Source organism: Haliotis cracherodii, unplaced genomic scaffold (genome assembly GCF_022045235.1).
Source record: "Haliotis cracherodii isolate W230 unplaced genomic scaffold, xgHalCrac1.p SCAF_11, whole genome shotgun sequence".
Classification (NCBI taxonomy): domain Eukaryota; kingdom Metazoa; phylum Mollusca; class Gastropoda; order Lepetellida; family Haliotidae; genus Haliotis; species Haliotis cracherodii.
Window position 1 is genome coordinate 21,847,925 of NW_027266266.1, and position 21,264 is coordinate 21,869,188.

At 39.7% G+C, this 21,264-nt stretch overlaps 1 protein-coding gene across 1 annotated transcript in view; it reads left to right on the plus strand.

Annotated features, from left to right (window-relative positions):
* The first annotated feature begins 3,387 nt into the window (after nt 1-3,387).
* LOC139454942 (A disintegrin and metalloproteinase with thrombospondin motifs adt-1-like) overlaps nt 3,388-21,264 on the plus strand; it is a 30,990-nt gene continuing 13,113 nt past the window's right edge. Inside the window, exons 1-10 of the mRNA XM_071236539.1 lie at nt 3,388-3,460; nt 5,398-5,627; nt 6,770-6,863; nt 8,164-8,331; nt 14,301-14,465; nt 16,046-16,216; nt 17,095-17,265; nt 18,144-18,314; nt 19,194-19,364; nt 20,243-20,413. Coding sequence (XP_071092640.1) covers nt 3,388-3,460; nt 5,398-5,627; nt 6,770-6,863; nt 8,164-8,331; nt 14,301-14,465; nt 16,046-16,216; nt 17,095-17,265; nt 18,144-18,314; nt 19,194-19,364; nt 20,243-20,413 — 1,585 coding nt within the window. The remainder of the gene's footprint in view (nt 3,461-5,397; nt 5,628-6,769; nt 6,864-8,163; nt 8,332-14,300; nt 14,466-16,045; nt 16,217-17,094; nt 17,266-18,143; nt 18,315-19,193; nt 19,365-20,242; nt 20,414-21,264) is intronic.

Below are 21,264 nucleotides of genomic sequence, written 5' to 3' on the forward strand. Positions count from 1 at the left end.
TATAAGTGAAATACCGTTCAATGCGATGTTAAACCCAATTCACTCACTTACTCACTAGCTTACGAAATATTTTCCTTAACCACATGGATACCAGCGGGACATATATGTTCCTCCTCTTCATCACTCGCTTTGAAGTCGATTGAAATTAACAAATATCACGCACACAAAATAAACTTCACAATCTTGAATTCTGTGGGGAAGCAACATCACTGCAAATGACCTCTGAAAATTATGTACATCGTAAATGTCGCCATTCTTTACACATGTCTAAATCACCATTCACAGAGTTATTTACAGCATGTTTTGAAATCTAAATTTAAGATATTTACTCTGAGAGGGGAATATAGAAAAATAACATATCAGTAATCACGCGTGTCTGTCTTTTATCAAATCAGCAAAACTGGAATCGTTTAGAATGTTTTGGAAAAAGCACAAACACGAACGCCGAGGTGAACTCTCCGCCATATTGGATAGTGTGTACAAAATCACGTTTCACGTTATGCTGGTAATGAGACTGCTCTAGCATCAAGTAAATTTTAAACTCAGCTGCGATGTATACATGAATTCTTCATACATTTTAGAATCAAATGACAAATGGTCTTTGTCACCAATACATAGTGTCTAGATGAAATCAAGCAAAATAAATTAGGTGTGAAAAAGAACGCTGAGGTAGGAAAACTGCACTTACTTGAAATGGAAACAAAGCAAAATTCAGATTTTACGGGGTGAAGCATTTTTTCCTATTTTGAGCTATCCATTCTTCTATTCATTGCTTACTTTGGCTCAATATTTCAGGAAGAGAATCGTAGCAAGAATTATGGCTTAATAAAGGATACATTGCCATCATTTGTTAAATTTAACAGAAATTGTCCAAGCTTCCGTTCAGCATGACGCCATGACTGACGCAAAATTATGCGCAACGACAACGTTTGTTATCGGAATTTCTGACTATTTCTCTTGGTTAATATAAAAAAACATAAAAACAAATAACAGTACACATAATGTCGGAATGTTTCTGATCACATACATGTCGCATTTATGTATATACGATCACTGTATCAACCGAAGTTCCCTCGTAAAATCCCGCGTACTGTTGTCAGTGAACACACAATTTTGTAAATGTCAATAACCGTCAACATATTTGGCAATTTGGTGAAAGTCCTTGAATGAAGGTACACACGATCCTTGCATCCCGCTGTTTACAGTTTCAAATATGATGTAGATTTTGCATACATCTTTTCACACAATTTATTGGATATTTATCAGTGTTGAATAAATATAATATACGTACATGTAGATGTGGGCCACACAATGTACGAACCTTTGATAATCTACTGTTTGCTTGAACATTGTGTACATAAGAAATTAAAAAAGTTTATAGTGTCGTATTCCATATTTCTTTCCTTTAGACAGGTGTATAGAAGATAAAATGTAACTGCCACATGTACGTATTGATTTGTAGTATAATTTCATAAGATGAGGTTAATGAATAACCATTTCAATTATTTAAAAACTAAAACTGAATATATTACTTTACAAAATGGATGATAGTTTTTGTTAAAATATATGCACACATTTAAAGAAGAATTGTCTTGGAATTGATTTTTGTGTGTCGTTTGATAGAAAGAACGGTGATGTCTAACGATTCGCCAGGTGCGCGTTAGTCACAAATGATTAACGAATTATTCCTTTCTTTTTGTATTATATAATCAATGGGTTCACCTTTTTTTAAATATTATGATCACAGAATATTCAACTGTTTACTTTATTTCTCCAAGAATTGTAAAAAAAATAGCATATAGGAACCGCGCCATGTACCCAGTTGGTGAAACCTTCTACCAAAGGAGCTTTCTTCGCATCTTTTATTGTATAATTCTGAGACGAGGTAAAGAGAAATAACTACATAATAATGATAATAATACATGTCCAATATCGATTACACGGTAGTAAAATTGTCTATCTATTCCAGACATTATTTACATGGTAAAAGCAGTCATGTTATGTTGTGTTGAAAAAACACAAATTCCGTATTACTCATCGAGATTTGCCATACCATAACGAAAAGGTTGGTTGGTTGGTTTGTTGTTAAACGCCGCACTCAGCAATATTCCAGCTACATGAGGGCGGTCTTTAAATAATCGAGTCTGGACCAGACAATCCAGTAATTAATATCATGAGCATCGATCCACGCAATTGGGATCGATGACATGCATCAACCAAGTCAGCGAGTCTGACCACCCGATTCCGTCTGTCGCCTTTTACGACAAGCATAGTCGCCTTTTACGGCAAGCATGGGTTGCTAAATACCTATTCTATCCCGGAATCTTCACGGGATCATCTAATGTCAAGCTGACAAGATATCACTGAAATATAAGTACTGTTCAAAACGGTGTTAAGCCAAACTCACTTACTTGTTCAGAGCCATGAACCCGCCTCAGGCTGTGAAATGGGGTACATTTCCAGTACAAGCATTCATTGTACACAGAGTTTGATTGATTTTTAAACAAACATGGTTTGCGGAGACATTTTATTGTTACACTTTATTTTTTTCTAATCGAACTATTTATGGTGTCGTGTAAAACATCGGACACGATAATTTTAGCTGAATGCTACAAATTGGTCTGAGAGAATATTGCTTTAAAGAATATGCTAGCCGTGCATAGTATTACCTCATGGAGAAACTCACTGGTCTGTGATTTTATCTGTAACTGACGAATAGCCACGAATAGGCTGCAATACTGCTGATGTGGCTTTTAGCAATATTAACTCACTCACTGACGGTATTATATTTTCCCCTGCTTCCGGCCACTTTCATGTTTTCACTATCTTTGTACATTCATGGACACAATTTCATTCGTTAAATTATATTGAGAATGTTGAGGGTTTTAATGTAAAATACATGGGAAACTGTAACAACGGGAGAGGACTTGTATACACTACATCGGCCTTTGTGTATGTTAATTACATCGCATTTTCAACTTAGTCATAATTTTGCTAACTTGTACTTGCAAAATGAGTGAGTGAGTTGGTTTCAACGCCGCTTTTGACAGTATTCCAGTTATATCGCGGCGTGTCAGCTTAATGTGGGAGGAAAGCTCGAAGTGATGCAGGTCTCAGACGTTTACCATTTCGGTGAAAAACCCACGAGCACGGGTATGGTGCTGAGAAACCTAGAAACATAATCGGGGCGAACCGAGATTCGAACCCAAAATCATAGGTTTCTGGCGTGCCCATTTGTGTAATGTGGGAAACACAGTAGTTTCTTGGAATATACGCATTTTATTTTTTGCATTTCACAAAAATGAACAATGCCGAGTGCGCTTTAAACAACAAATACAGATATTGGTAACATGTTATAAAAGTATCATTTCTTTTTACAATTCAGAGATGTCAGCTGCAACTCTTCTGTCAGTCTTTGCTTTACTTCTAATTACCTGCGTGCCACAGACGGAAGCACAAGGTAAGTGAGCGACACTACACTACACCACACCACACCACACCACACCACACCACACCACACTACACTGGGAAAAAATTCCATTTCCCCGACAGACCGCATCCGTTCTTACCCTGCATGGCGCTCGGCATTAAGGGCAAAAACAAGGACTGGTCGGCTCGGAGTCAGTACACTGTGTCTGAGTGGGGTATTCATGTTAAACTGTGGCATGGTATCTCAGTGGGCTGGCACTATTAAATCGGCATTAGTCCGGACTAGTGGAAGCAGCCACATACACACACACGTGCATGCACGTCACTGTATAGGTGCAATTATCTTAAACGCGATGTTAAACCCCACCTCATCATTTGCTGACACGGCATACACGCCCCACAATCCCCTTTACTTTGGTGAGGTTGCCTTTCCCATTTCTGCAAGCAGAATATTTTGACTGTTCGGGAAAATCTGATGGATGACAGGAGCAGTCGTACAATCCTTGATTTGATCGTTGTACAGTTTGATACACCCCATTCGGGCTACCATTTCGACCACCGTGAGGCCACACCGTTCTTAACCGGTAAAATAAATCCTTCAAGTCCTTCGAGCCTGACCACCCGATCCTGTTAGTCGCCTTTTACGACAAGCATTGTCGCCTTTTATTACTTCTTATTTACTTATTTCGCGTGCAAGCTGTGGCAATATTACACACAATGATTTGTTCGTTTGTTGTTTAACGCCGCGCTCAGAAATACTTCAGCTATATGACGGTGGTCTGTAAATAATCGAGTCTGCACCAGACAATCCAGTTATTGACATCGTGAGCATCAACCTGCTCAATTGTGATACAATGACATGCATCAACCAAGTCTCCGAGCCTGACCACCCGATTCTGTTAGCCGCCTCTTACGACAAGCATGGAATATAGCTGGAGTGCCGCGTTAAACAACCAACCAACTCATCAATGTTTTATCATAACGAATTCATTGACGAAACCCATACCGAGTTACAGGAGACAGGCCGACATGCCATAGAAGAGGGTGGTGTAACAACTAAATTAACAATGTCAGTATCCGGTGTGACCACCTTCTGCTTTGATACAGCGGCGGCACATTGAAAACATTAGGTGGTTAAGAACAGCTTGGGGATGAGCCGGCGTTACCGATTGGTTTTGGTCCTGTCGTATGTGTCACTCCACCTCATCCGTGACGTGTTCTGAGGGGATGTCCTGAGATGTCAGGAGACAAAGCAATCCATGGCAGTTCAGCAATGCCATGCTGTCTCAAAAAGAATGTAACAACACGTTTTTACGCCATTCCTGTTTGCAGAATACCCAAGCCGCATAGACATTGACTTCCAGCTAGTCATGGCATTGCGTACGCGTTATTTACGGTTAGACAAAAGTGTTTTTATGAGACCTGATAGCTGAACAAGCATTGTGCGCTCTTCATTATAAAACAAAACAAAAAACGTGTGTGAGTATCATGCTCCTGACAAACACGAAAACATCGACATTCTAGGCCGTGCATTAACATGCACGAGTCGACTTCACGAATATGTATTGAAAGACGCATTATTTAATTTCAGAAGATACTTGTTTTTATTGAACTTTATATGAAGCACAGTTACCTTTTCTGTTAGTACTGGATAATAAACAATAATGGGGAGGCTGATTGGAGCCTAACATTGCTGAATTGGTGATAGTATTCATTTGTTTTCAAGTTCCCTTTAAGTGTACCATTTCAGAACAATCAATTAACGTATTGTTTGAAGGCTTCAATTTCACAGCGACTAAAATGAAACAGGTGTCTGCGACAGAAAAAGAGAATTGTCTTATCCTTTGCACAACCTTTCACCCACGTAATCTACTTCTAACTACTTTTATATTTACCGTTTGTTGATATATTCCTGAAAGAAAAAGATATGTCTGAGACAGAAAACAGAATCTTCTTCGTCTTCTTCAGCTGGTCAAGTATGCGTCGATCAAATGAAGAACAACGTTGATGAGGACAAGGGTCCAGTCATATTCCAGTTCGTTCGAAAACAAGGCTCAAATGGAACCATCAGTGTCAGTTACAACTTAACAGACGTGACAACGGAACCTGGAGACATCAATGGATCAAGGAACGGAACAATCATATTCCGAGATGGCGAGACGGCGAAGAATCTTTCAGTTGAAATCAATGACGATAAGGTAAAGATTTAAGGCTTATTTTTAATAGATAGGGGGCACAGATGGCCAAGTCGTCTGAGGCGCCGCGATTCGCTGTGCAGAGTAGCGTCCCTTAGGCATGCCAGAAACCTATGACTGTGGGTTCGAATTCCGGTTCGCCCCGATTATTTTTCTAGGTTTGTCAGCACCATATCCGTGCTCGTGGGTTTCACCGAATTGGTAAACGTCTGAGAACTGCATAACTTCGGGCTTTTTTCCCACATTAAGCTGACACGCCGTGATATAACTGGAATACTGTTAAAAGCGGCGTTAAAACCAACTCAATCACTCTTAATAGATAAAAGCGCCCAAATCCTTCCATATTCATAACAAATCGGTGGGGCGTCCGGCGTCCTTCTCTATAGAAACCGTTTGTGCAATAAGGCTGACATTTCTCATGATTATTTGATGCCGATTTTTGTGTTTAGTTGTTTGTTATTTAACGCCGTACTCGGCAATATACAAGTTATATGACGACAGTCTGTAAATAATCGAGTCTGGACCGGACACTCTAGTGACTGATATCATGAGCATCGATCTACGCAATTGGGATACGATGACATGCATCAACCAAGTCAGCGAGCCTTAACCACCCAATCCCGTTAGTCGTCTCTAACGGTTGCTGGAGACCCGGATCTTCACGGGTCTGTTTAAATGTAATGCATTTGGCTTAATAAGATAAGTTACATTTAGTGCTGGGACACAACACATTTATTACGGTCCTAGATATTTTAGACCCGTAAAGATCAGGGTTAGAATAGGCCCTCAGCAACCCATGCTTGCCGTGAAAGGCGACTATGCTTTTCGTAAAAGGCGACTAACGGGATCGGGTGGTCAGGCTCGCTGAAATGGTTGATGTATGTCATCGTATCCAAATTGCGTGGAACGATGTTCATGATGTCAATCACTGGATTGTCTGGTCCAGACTCGATTATTTACAGACCGCCGTGCGGCGTAAAACAACAACCAACCATCCAACCTCGGAACTTGTGCAGAAGATATCTGAATATGCTTATAGGCCGCCGTCATATACAACACGAGCAAACACATCGAACATAAAAAAAACATCTCTCCTGCGTGTCTCCCGCGTCATATATAGGTTCCTCTTTTTTCTCTGTTTGCAGATTCCTGAAGACAGCGAACAGTTCTCCATTACACTGACTGGTGGAACAGGCCCCGAAACGATAGCGACTGCCATCATCGTTGATAATGATTTTTGTGAGTGAGCTGATATCTTTATAACCTACAAACCTTACTTCAGCACCGTTAATATTATCAAGCCCGGGTACACTTGTGCATAAAGAGAGGTATGCAGAATACATGTGTACACAGAGAACGGTACATAGGGTACATTTCTTTTGTCCGCAATGATGGCAACAGCATGAGTAAATAACCGAGTCTGGGCCACACAAATTTTATTATGAGCCACATACAACGCAATACACAGACAGGCAACCAACAAACTCATCGAATCTGACAAACAGATCCGATATTACGTCGCCCCAAGCGGACTAATTCTCAACCGAAAAAGCCGATCAAAATGTCTCATTAGTAAATTGTCTCGTAGACTCTGTCTGATAATCGATTTTTGCCATCAATTTCTCTTTTTGATGAATATCTTGTTAGGAACATGAAACGTTATATCTAGCTACAGTGTTGATAATTAGATAGCACAAAGTATCTGTTTGTTTGTTTGTTGTTTAACGCCGCACTCAGCAATATCCCAGCTTATGACGGCGGTCTGTAAATGATCGAATCTGGACCAGACAATCCAGTGATTTACATTATGAATATTGATCGACGCAACTGGTATTCGATGACATGCATCAACCTTGTCAGTGAGCCTGACCACCCAATTCCGTGTCGTCTCCTACGATAATTTGGAACAAGATAAGAAAATCATTTCATAGTATTTACGGCTTTCAAAATAAAGAGCGTTCAACTATACTAAAACCCCATTAATATTGGTTAACTGACAAGATATTTCTACTTTCATACCCTTACAATAAGAACACAAGAGAAAATCACAAATACTGAATTTGCCGCACTCAGCAAAATTCCAGCTATATGAAGGCGGTCTGTAAATAATCGAGTCTGGACAAGACAATCCAGTGATTGACATCATGAACATCGATCCACGCAATTGGGATACGATGACGTTAATTCACTGAGTCAGCGAGCCTGACCACCCGATCCCGTTAGTCGCCTTTTACGACAAGCATAGTCACCTATTACGGCAAGTCATTGGTTGCTGAAGACCTATTCTACCCCGGAATCTTCACGGATCAGCAATGGTGGGTGAAAGTATGGACTGTCGGGAGAGAACTACACGCAATCAACTAAGTCACCTACCCTGACCACAAGATTCAGTTTAATGAATATGTGTGATATTCTGTTCCACCAAGTGTTCCTAAGGTGGCAAAACTCTTCTGTGTTTTTTTGTGCAAAAACAAACCATAAAGCGTGTAATGAAGGTGATCGATTGCTGGCTAATTCCTATCTCTTTGTTGCTTTTCAGATTCCTCTTGGGGAGAATGGGTCGGTGACTGCAGTGGCACTGTGACGTGTGGTCCAGCGAACAAGACAGAAACGAGGAATAGGACTTGTATTGCAGTTGTTCCCCCATTTTGTATGGAGTCACTCACTGAGAACCGAACTGTGGATTGTAACCTACCAGACTGCCCCAGTAAGCCTCTTTATCTACCATTTCTGCCCGTGAAGATCCGGTGTAGAACAGGTCTACAGCAATCCATGCTTGCCGTAAAAGACGACTACGCTTGTCGTAAGAGGCGACTAACGGGATCGGGTGGTCAGACTCGCTGATTTGGTTCATGCACGTCATCGTATCCTAATTGCGTGGATCAATGTTCATGATATCAATCACTGGATTGTCTGGTCCAGACTCGATTATTTTTCAGGCCGCCGTTATATAGCTGGAATATTGCTGAGTGCGGCGTTAAACAGCAAACAACAACATAAATACTATTTCTATTGCAAATTACAGGGAAACCCCTTCAGTTCCGCCGGTATCATTCCAACTGAATTGTCTTAACAATATGCATGATGAAGGAAGCCTTACTTTGTTATAACGGACCTTTCACACAAAATAAATTTAAATGCTTTTAACAGCGATTGTTCTGGAAGCAGGGTTTCCGGTCTAAAGGGGCTCAGGTGCTTTCATTGGCACTATTTATATGCTTCCTTTGTAATGAATAGGGCATCAAGATAAGGCACATACAATACTTGTGATTCAAGTAACATGTTTTATGGGAAGGGTTTTATTACTTTTATTCAAGGGGTAGGGGGCGGCACAATATTGCCTGAAATCACATTTTGGGGCAATACACGCTGTCATAAAGACATGAGTAAGTGAGTAAAGATTCAACAACAGTGTGAAATAACTACCTTGGTCTACATCAATGACATTATAGTTTTCAGGGTAAGATCATGAAAATACTGCAAGGAAACACATAATAAATCGACCATTTAACTTTTCTTGTCAATTAACATGTTTCTCTCATCGACTGGCCCACAAAGTGTTTGCACCTTTCATTAAGATAACAACTTGGCAGGTCACTCAATGAGATAGACACGTTTTTTAGACAAGAAAGCCAAATATATCTTTTATATTTATTGTTTGACCGTCTGAGTAAGCGAGTCAACTGATCCTGCAAACCAATTTTGCATAATTGGGCCAGAACGTCTCATTATAACATGATATAAACGACACTGAACCAATACCAGTCGAATACAACACATGAGGTAATCTGCAAATACGGGTTAGCTTGTACGCGAGTACCAGGCTAGGTGTACCCCTGGCCAGTTCTTCCACGGGAAAGGTTTGACCTAGGCCAGTTCTTCACCGGGCACGAAATAACTTAGGCTATACCTTCCCTGAGAAAGAAATATCCTGGGCCAGATCTCAACACCCCTTCTGTAACACTATTCAGTGTGGGCAGAGGCTGTATGTTGCCGCCGGCTATACTGGAGAGTTTTCCTGTCCAGGTGACCTAATGGTCAAGATGAGACAGTTACTGGCTGACAAATTGCCTCCGGCTGATTGACGACCGTGTTAGACAAAGTGGTGCTTTGATTCTCCAGTAACCTAGTGGTCAGGAACTGTGTTAATGTGGAGGGACACCCTCTACACATCAGGGGATATATCAAGGTCTGACCTGTTTTGTGACCCAATGGTCCCGAACTGTCATGTACTGACCGACAATTGTCGTCGGCTGACTGATGAATCGTGATTCAGGCTGACGAAATCGTGGTGCAAGCGCGTGTTGGGTCACGTTCAGCCAGCCAGGCTATCCACATATAAGCCGGTCCGTCAGTGAAGTACGGAGGAGACGCAGAGGGACGCAGAGAGAGGCAAGAAGGCACAGAACCAGCAACACCAACCAAGACCAGATCGACAGAGCAGTCCCGGAGAGCAGCCCCAGGTCTCTAACAGCCGCCACGACTAACAACCACCTGTCAACCTAGCTCCCACCAGAACAACACATAGGGACAAGCTCTTGTCGCGTCTGGTCGTGCCTGAACAATCACCACAGTCTCCTCTCACAAGTCTCTGCCACGTTCGCCCTGGTAAAAACGTATTGTACTGTAAAGTATTTGTTAACAGTTATTAAAGAAAAACCGTTATAACCCTGAACGACTCTTCTGTTGTGCTACACTTCTAGATGTTCACCAGCTTCAAAGTTGAACTGACAGTAGCTGGAGATTGGCCGGATTCTCCCGTCTCTGGATTTCAGATATACTGAACATAAGAGGATGATGCTAGATCTTCCCCATACTGGATGTTAGCTTGAAATTAGAAGGGAAACAATATTTCTTCTAAATTATAATAGTATTAAATTTCCAAAGCAAATATCAATGTAATGATCCAAAACTAAATTAATATATCCGGTAGTGAAGTTATAGTTATTATATAACATACATGGTGATGTAACATTCGATTAAATATTTTAGTCAGTGAAAACAATATAGCATGAGTATTGCTCAGTTACCATCGCATTCAGATATATATTATAAATGCAATTGATCTTTACTTGAAGAAAACAGTTTATATCACGACAGTTTCTTCTTCTATATATCTCTTTTGACAAATGGTGATCTCGTAATTCAGTCTGATACAAGGAGGAGGCTCTTGTAAGATCTTGTTCTTTTTATTTGCATTTGATTTGTTGAGAATGTCATTATTTCATCACTTTTTGTAGTATTTTTCCTTCGTTTAAACAAGCTACAATTATATATATGCAGTAAATGCCTACCCTTTTTGAGCTACGTCATATTTCCAATTTCATTTTAATTAAACCATTATTGGATAGTACAGAGCAATGAATACAAACATACTTATAAAAACATCATGAATATGTCACTTGCGGCATAAAAGCTATGCACTTGCGAATCATCAATTAACAATAACATCTAATTATAAAATATTGTGGAACAATTTCTGATATATTTTATGATTAATGAACATTTTGCACAATTACGAGCAAAATGTAAAATGTGGTTTTCCTGAAGAAATGCTGGTGGGGCGAGATTTCTTTTCCAAAGTCAATTAATGTTGGATGACCTGGAGAATTATTTACCATTTGCCGTCATATGCGTTTGTTGTTACCACTGCACTCGGCCTAAGACTGAGGTTTTAAATGTTACAATTTTCAGGCATCAAGTACTCAATGCATGGAAACATGAAATGTTTCTCTGTCTTGCAAAATGAATTAAAAGCTTACAAGTAATTTTCCAGACCTCTCGCGATATTTGGGATAGAGAACCAATCATATTGACTTTCGTGTTACAATGTTAATTTGAGATTTGAGTGTTAATGAATATTGATTACAGCGAGTCAGGTTATTTGGTATTTTGGTCCCTGTTTTGCTGAAAAAAGTACATATGCCTCGCATTTTCGGAAAAAAATGTATCTTGCAGACAATGTGTGAACTTTAAGTAATCAAATTTTAATTCATTACTTTTTTTTATGAAACTGTGACCTGACCAAGACTGTTTAAGTGGCAATCTGGTACCTCAAAACCAGATGCTTTGGGAAAAGGGGTCTCAGTTGCTAAGACAGTATCCTCTTGTCTTCAAATCCCTCCAGGAAGCTTTTCCGCCATCTCTATACCAAGTAGTATTGGACATTTGTTGCATTTGTTGCTACTCGTACAGTAAACACTCCTTGTAGTCTCCGGCAACAAACCAACCAACCAACCAACCAACCACAAGGAGTCCTGGTAAACCCCTGGACAATACCACGCCACCCCAGCAATGAGTTTGTCACATTTGTGTATCTAAGTGCCGACCATTCCTTGCTCCCCTGAAAGAATGAGATTCCTGCCAAAGAGATGCACCACACAAAGCTGGAAGGAAGAGAGTCGTATCATTGTACGCAAAGCCGCGCACAACCATTGGACTGAAGATTGGACAGAACCTCCACAGGGAGATGCCAAGCAAAGGACAGTTCATTAGAGAGACAGTCTGTATGCTGTTTCATATTCAGCCTCTGGGAAGATTTTGGGGAAAACTCACGGTTGGCAGGAAGCCTACTCCTGCGAGCCCATCCCTATCACTGAGAAAACGGGTGCAGCTCTAATAGAATGCTACCTTCACAAGAAAACCCTACGAGCTGTCAGAAACAAAACAGCGAAAACAGCAATAACATCCGCGAATGACTACTTGCTGCATGTCGGCAAGGGAATTCAATTATTGACTGATAATGTGTACCACAGCATCAAGAAAGACATCATTCCAACTCAAAACAAGACATTGCCCCTGAAATCTGCAACGGACAAAACAATAAGAGACAGAGACAAAAACAGAGCAGATGGAGAGATGGGTGAATCACTCGACCAAAGGGAAAATAACATATCTGGCTCTGCACTGGAAGCCATTTAGCGTGCTCGGAATAGATGGGATCCCTCCAGGGGCTGTCAACTGCAGAAAGGGGATCTTGCAAGGCCACCTGTATGAACTTCTGTGTCAGTGTTTGGATGAGGGTGTGGTACCCAAGCACATGAGAGACTTCAGCATCGGCACCTTGTACAAGAACATGCAAAGCATCACAAGAAAGCTCCCGCTACAGAAACTTGCTGACAGGGTGTATCTCGAATCTTCTCAATGGACATCAGCAGAAGCCTCAAATCTGTCGCATTTATCAACCCCACTAAAGCCGTTCGACATTGTGTGCCTAGATTGGCTCCTCAATATGATCCAGTCACTACAAACTGACATGAAAGGTACAGTTTGACCGCTCATCCCTCTGAGGCTTTCTACATCCACAGTGGAGCATACTAGAACCATCCTTTTTTTAATCTTCTTCACAGTCATACTGAAGCACACTTTGAAGCCGCGACCATCTACTTCCGAACTATATCTGATGGGAAAGCTAAAGCTAAAGCTCTTTGCTGATAGTCGGATCTTGCAACCTAGTCAACAAAGGCAAACATGTTGGACCATGGCATCGAGCAGCCTACAGTGATCTTCATCAACGTCTATGAGGTGGAGGTGGTAAAACAGTTCGGCTCCACCATCACAGACAACCTGTCTTTGGATGCTGAGACAGACAGATAGGCATAGCATCCACCACCCCCGCCAGACTGACGACGTGAGTGTGGGAGATCAGCAAGGTGACAAGATACACCAAGTTTGTTGTCTGCAGTCTGCGTCTTTGGCAGCTACTCTTGGACTTTCCTTTTCGCGAGACAAGAAAAGAAGTTCAACGCCTTCCACAAGAGCAGCTTGCGGCATGTCCTGGTCATTAGCTGGAACTTCAGCATTGACTTCGCTGGCTCCGCCACATTTGTCATGGAGAATGAAATAATGAAGGAGTTCCTATATTGCAAGCTCACATCCAGCAAAAGAACACCTTCAAATACGTCTGCAAGCAGGACTAAATGCTGAGGTGGGTGGAACTCACCAAAAAAAAAACCCGACGCACAACGTTCTTAAGATTAAGGTTAATTTTTTTTTAATATTTATTTAAAAAAGGTAATTGAACACCAGTTCATGGTGAACCGGATAATTGACGTTGACATTGATTAAAATATTTCAAAACTGGATAGTTCGGTCCAGATTCTATTATTTACAGGCCGCTGCCATATAAATGAGGTGATATTGCTCTGTTAAACGACATATCAAATTGATGTACATACTTCCTCCATGTCATCGCCAGAAGGTGCCAAAAACAGAACATACGAGGACTGGTCCAAAAAATGTAAGCGTGACTAACTTTCAACTATGGGCCATAACAAAGTAAACTAGTCAATGAAGTACATTGTTCTATTTTTTCATGACAATGCCTCTTCTCATACCTTTCAACTTGTAACAGCTACTGTGCAACAATGTGGGTTCGAAGAGCTTCCTGACTCTCAATACTCGCCATACCTTGCACCAAGTGATTTCCACCTGTTTCCTAAGCTGAAAGAACACTTCCGTTGAAAGCGTTATGACGACAACGTTCACCTCAAAGCTGCTTTGAATGGGTTTTTCAGGGCGGCTTCAGAAAACTTCTTCCTGACTGCAGTTGAAAAGCTTCACTATCGATATTGAAAAAGCATGGAGATTATGTTGCAAAATAAAATTAAAATCACTTTCACATTATAAGCTTTGCAATTTCAAATACTATATACTACAAAATCATATATTTCGCAGTTATCACTCTTTGGTCCGAATGGACTGATAATGGAACTTGCTCAACGACCTGTGGCCCTGGCACACGGATGCAGTTTCGGAACCGAACCTGTACCGCTAATTGCCCGACTGACTTCACATCAGTTGAGACAAGAACTGTCGATTGTCAGATTTGTACATGTCCAGGTAAGTACAAAATCCTTTATAATAAAAAATAAAGGAAAATCATGTATAGTTTGTAATGTAAATTATTCCAACATGTCGAATTATAGGACAAATGTATAAAGTGGACAAAACTTCCTATTTAGTTTGTTTCTAAACAAAAACGTACATAACACCCTTGTTAAGTGAGAGGAAATAATACATTTCTGCTGTGGTTTCCTTGACAAAATCAAACTAAAAAACTGAGGCAAACATCAAAGATATCCATATAAATGACCATTTAGGCACACAATTGCAAATATACTATATTAATGGTGTAGACAACTCACCCACTGTATTAAAGGAATTACGTCTAGCGACGGAATAAAATGTACAGTTTTGCGATGATTGTTAACGCACAAATTTTAATTTGTTTCTCACCAAAACATGGACATACGGCAACTGAGATAATTCCGTTTTGTGTCCACTTGTTTGAGATTTTAATTTACAATCAGTATCAAGTTAAAAACAACAACACTTTGCAAGGGTTTTCCACAGGATTAGAAGTTATGTTGTAAACACTCAAATCTGCTGATCACATGAATTAGAATCAGTACTAAATGCAGCCCACAAAGGACAAGTGTATTTTAATTATTTCCTTGCATCATCACAATTTGTTCCTGCCTTGTGCCTACATTTGTAGCCTGAAAGTTGTTTATATACACTTCATAGCTAGTTTGATATTTGTATTGAAGGAGTGGGTTTACCTATTTTGGTAAAGACTGTTAATTAGATTAGATTATTAGACTGACCTTTGTCTTTGGAAACAATACACCCTTGCAGTGACAGTGGTAGCATGGCTTACTTTCGGTTTGAAACTCGTTGCACCCACCAGACTTGTATGTCGGACACAAGAGAATACCCCTGCATGGAGCCTGTTTTGTCTGTATATACCAGGAAAATCGTTTATATTGATACTCCATGGAACCTCACAATCGACACCAACTTCAAGTAGTTTTATGTTACACAGCTGTTTATAGTTTTAACAGAAACGTACTGCAAAGTCCTGAACAAGAATTATTAAGAAGTGTCAGAATGGGAAATTTCTGCTGTGGTGTCCTTGAAAAAACTGAAACGCTGAGGCAAACATCAATGATATGTGTATAACTGACCATTTTGGCACACACTTGCAAATATACCTTATTAATGCCATTCTTGACACCCACCCACTGTATTAAAGGAAATACGTCTCGCAGGTGACTGCAAAGTTTCGTAATGATTGCTAACGCACAAAGCAGAAAGAACATGACTTTTAGTTTGTTTCTGACGAAAAATATGGACTCACGACACTTCCCATTCCATTGCAAGAAAGGCATAAAGTCTTATATTATCTGCGTGACATTTCTGTTTCTGTTCTTTTCTTAAATGTTAGATGTCATGATGAAATCTTGATCTACAATATCGACTACAGAACTAGAATACAGACTGCCTCCAAGTCATCGACAGAACATGTGTCATCAACCGAACACATATTCCTATTCTCAGTGCGTGAACCCTCTATTGCTTTCTATTTTCATACACTACATCGATGTGTGATTTCATTACGACCTTGATCTCCTTTGCAGTTATCAGCATGTGGTCCGAATGGGCTGATAATAGCGCTTGCTCAACGTCCTGTGGGCCGGGGACAAATACGCAGATGAGGACCCGGGCTTGTACCAATTCCAACTGTTGCCCGGCTGACTTGACATTAGTTGAGACGAGAACAGTCGATTGTCAGATTTGTACCTGTCCAGGTAAGTACAAATTCCTTTATAATAAAAAATAAAGGAAAATCATGTATAGTTTGTAATGTAAATTATTCCAACATGTCGAATTATAGGACAAATGTACAAAGTGGACAAAACTTCCTATTTAGTTTGTTTCTAAACAAAAACGTACATAACACCCTTGTTAAGTGAGAGGAAATAATACATTTCTACTGTGTTTTCCTTGACAAAATCAAACTAAAGAACTGAGGCAAACATCAAAGATATCTATATGAATGACCATTTAGGCACACAATCGCAAATATACTTTATTAATGGTGTAGACAACTCAGTTGTACTGCAAAGTCGTGAACAAGAATTATTAAGAAGTGTCAGAATGGGAAATTTCTGCTGTGGTGTCCTTGAAAAACTGAAACGCTGAGGCAAACATCAATGATATGTGTATAACTGACCATTTGGGCACACAATTGCAAATATACCTTATTAATGCCATTCTTGACACCCACCCACTGTATTAAAGGAAATACGTCTCGCAGGTGACTGCAAAGTTTCGTAATGATTGCTAACGCACAAAGCAGAAAGAACATGACTTTTAGTTTGTTTCTGACGAAAAATATGGACTCACGACACTTCCCATTCCATTGCAAGAAAGGCATAAAGTCTTATATTATCTGCGTGACATTTCTGTTTCTGTTCTTTTCTTAAATGTTAGATGTCATGATGAAATCTTGATCTACAATATCGACTACAGAACTAGAATACAGACTGCCTCCAAGTCATCGACAGAACATGTGTCATCAACCGAACACATATTCCTATTCTCAGTGCGTGAACCCTCTATTGCTTTCTATTTTCATACACTACATCGATGTGTGATTTCATTACGACCTTGATCTCCTTTGCAGTTATCAGCATGTGGTCCGAATGGGCTGATAATAGCGCTTGCTCAACGTCCTGTGGGCCGGGGACAAATACGCAGATGAGGACCCGGGCTTGTACCAATTCCAACTGTTGCCCGGCTGACTTGACATTAGTTGAGACGAGAACAGTCGATTGTCAGATTTGTACCTGTCCAGGTAAGTACAAATTCCTTTATAATAAAAAATAAAGGAAAATCATGTATAGTTTGTAATGTAAATTATTCCAACATGTCGAATTATAGGACAAATGTACAAAGTGGACAAAACTTCCTATTTAGTTTGTTTCTAAACAAAAACGTACATAACACCCTTGTTAAGTGAGAGGAAATAATACATTTCTACTGTGTTTTCCTTGACAAAATCAAACTAAAGAACTGAGGCAAACATCAAAGATATCTATATGAATGACCATTTAGGCACACAATCGCAAATATACTTTATTAATGGTGTAGACAACTCAGTTGTACTGCAAAGTCGTGAACAAGAATTATTAAGAAGTGTCAGAATGGGAAATTTCTGCTGTGGTGTCCTTGAAAAACTGAAACGCTGAGGCAAACATCAATGATATGTGTATAACTGACCATTTGGGCACACAATTGCAAATATACCTTATTAATGCCATTCTTGACACCCACCCACTGTATTAAAGGAAATACGTCTCGCAGGTGACTGCAAAGTTTCGTAATGATTGCTAACGCACAAAGCAGAAAGAACATGACTTTTAGTTTGTTTCTGACGAAAAATATGGACTCACGACACTTCCCATTCCATTGCAAGAAAGGCATAAAGTCTTATATTATCTGCGTGACATTTCTGTTTCTGTTCTTTTCTTAAATGTTAGATGTCATGATGAAATCTTGATCTACAATATCGACTACAGAACTAGAATACAGACTGCCTCCAAGTCATCGACAGAACATGTGTCATCAACCGAACACATATTCCTATTCTCAGTGCGTGAACCCTCTATTGCTTTCTATTTTCATACACTACATCGATGTGTGATTTCATTACGACCTTGATCTCCTTTGCAGTTATCAGCATGTGGTCCGAATGGGCTGATAATAGCGCTTGCTCAACGTCCTGTGGGCCGGGGACAAATACGCAGATGAGGACCCGGGCTTGTACCAATTCCAACTGTTGCCCGGCTGACTTGACATTAGTTGAGACGAGATCAGTCGATTGTCAGATTTGTACCTGTCCAGGTAAGTACAAATTCCTTTATAATAAAAAATAAAGGAAAATCATGTATAGTTTGTAATGTAAATTATTCCAACATGTCGAATTATAGGACAAATGTACAAAGTGGACAAAACTTCCTATTTAGTTTGTTTCAAAACAAAAACGAACATAACACCCTTGTTAAGTGAGAGGAAATAATACATTTCTACTGTGTTTTCCTTGACAAAATCAAACTAAAGAACTGAGGCAAACATCAAAGATATCTATATGAATGACCATTTAGGCACACAATCGCAAATATACTTTATTAATGGTGTAGACAACTCAGTTGTACTGCAAAGTCGTGAACAAGAATTATTAAGAAGTGTCAGAATGGGAAATTTCTGCTGTGGTGTCCTTGAAAAAACTGAAACGCTGAGGCAAACATCAATGATATGTGTATAACTGACCATTTGGGCACACAATTGCAAATATGCCTTATTAATGCCATTCTTGACACCCACCCACTGTATTAAAGGAAATACGTCTCGCAGGTGACTGCAAAGTTTCGTAATGATTGCTAACGCACAAAGCAGAAAGAACATGACTTTTAGTTTGTTTCTGACGAAAAATATGGACTCACGACACTTCCCATTCCATTGCAAGAAAGGCATAAAGTCTTATATTATCTGCGTGACATTTCTGTTTCTGTTCTTTTCTTAAATGTTAGATGTCATGATGAAATCTTGATCTACAATATCGACTACAGAACTAGAATACAGACTGCCTCCAAGTCATCGACAGAACATGTGTCATCAACCGAACACATATTCCTATTCTCAGTGCGTGAACCCTCTATTGCTTTCTATTTTCATACACTACATCGATGTGTGATTTCATTACGACCTTGATCTCCTTTGCAGTTATCAGCATGTGGTCCGAATGGGCTGATAATAGCGCTTGCTCAACGTCCTGTGGGCCGGGGACAAATACGCAGATGAGGACCCGGGCTTGTACCAATTCCAACTGTTGCCCGGCTGACTTGACATTAGTTGAGACGAGAACAGTCGATTGTCAGATTTGTACCTGTCCAGGTAAGTACAAATTCCTTTATAATAAAAAATAAAGGAAAATCATGTATAGTTTGTAATGTAAATTATTCCAACATGTCGAATTATAGGACAAATGTACAAAGTGGACAAAACTTCCTATTTAGTTTGTTTCTAAACAAAAACGAACATAACACCCTTGTTAAGTGAGAGGAAATAATTCATTTCTACTGTGTTTTCCTTGACAAAATCAAACTAAAGAACTGAGGCAAACATCAAAGATATCTATATGAATGACCATTTAGGCACACAATCGCAAATATACTTTATTAATGGTGTAGACAACTCAGTTGTACTGCAAAGTCGTGAACAAGAATTATTAAGAAGTGTCAGAATGGGAAATTTCTGCTGTGGTGTCCTTGAAAAAATGAAACGCTGAGGCAAACATCAATGATATGTGTATAACTGACCATTTGGGCACACAATTGCAAATATACCTTATTAATGCCATTCTTGACACCCACCCACTGTATTAAAGGAAATACGTCTCGCAGGTGACTGCAAAGTTTCGTAATGATTGCTAACGCACAAAGCAGAAAGAACATGACTTTTAGTTTGTTTCTGACGAAAAATATGGACTCACGACACTTCCCATTCCATTGCAAGAAAGGCATAAAGTCTTATATTATCTGCGTGACATTTCTGTTTCTGTTCTTTTCTTAAACGTTAGATGTCATGATGAAATCTTGATCTACAATATCGACTACAGAACTAGAATACAGACTGCCTCCAAGTCATCGACAGAACATGTGTCATCAACCGAACACATATTCCTATTCTCAGTGCGTGAACCCTCTATTGCTTTCTATTTTCATACACTACATCGATGTGTGATTTCATTACGACCTTGATCTCCTTTGCAGTTATCAGCATGTGGTCCGAATGGGCTGATAATAGCGCTTGCTCAACGTCCTGTGGGCCGGGGACAAATACGCAGATGAGGACCCGGGCTTGTACCAATTCCAACTGTTGCCCGGCTGACTTGACATTAGTTGAGACGAGAACAGTCGATTGTCAGATTTGTACCTGTCCAGGTAAGTACAAAATCCTTTATAATAAAAAATAAAGGAAAATCATGTATAGTTTGTAATGTAAATTATTCCAACATGTCGAATTATAGGACAAATGTACAAAGTGGACAAAACTTCCTATTTAGTTTGTTTCTAAACAAAAACGTACATAACACCCTTGTTAAGTGAGAGGAGATAATACATTTCTACTGTGTTTTCCTTGACAAAATCAAACTAAAGAACTGAGGCAAAAATCAACGATATCTATATGAATGACCATTTAGGCACACAATCGCAAATATACTTTATTAATGGTGTAGACAACTCAGTTGTACTGCAAAGTCGTGAACAAGAATTATTAAGAAGTGTCAGAATGGGAAATTTCTGCTGTGGTGTCCTTGAAAAAACTGAAACGCTGAGGCAAACATCAATGATATGTGTATAACTGACCATTTGGGCACACACTTGCAAATATACCTTATTAATGCCATTCTTGATACCCACCCACTGTATTAAAGGAAATACGTCTCGCAGGTGACTGCAAAGTTTCGTAATGATTGCTAACGCACAAAGCAGAAAGAACATGACTTTTAGTTTGTTTCTGACGAAAAATATGGACTCACGACACTTCCCATTCCATTGCAAGAAAGGCATAAAGTCTTATATTATCTGCGTGACATTTCTGTTTCTGTTCTTTTCTTAAATGTTAGATGTCATGATGAAATCTTGATCTACAATATCGACTACAGAACTAGAATACAGACTGCCTCCAAGTCATCGACAGAACATGTGTCATCAACCGAACACATATTCCTATTCTCAGTGCGTGAACCCTCTATTGCTTTCTATTTTCATACACTACATCGATGTGTGAT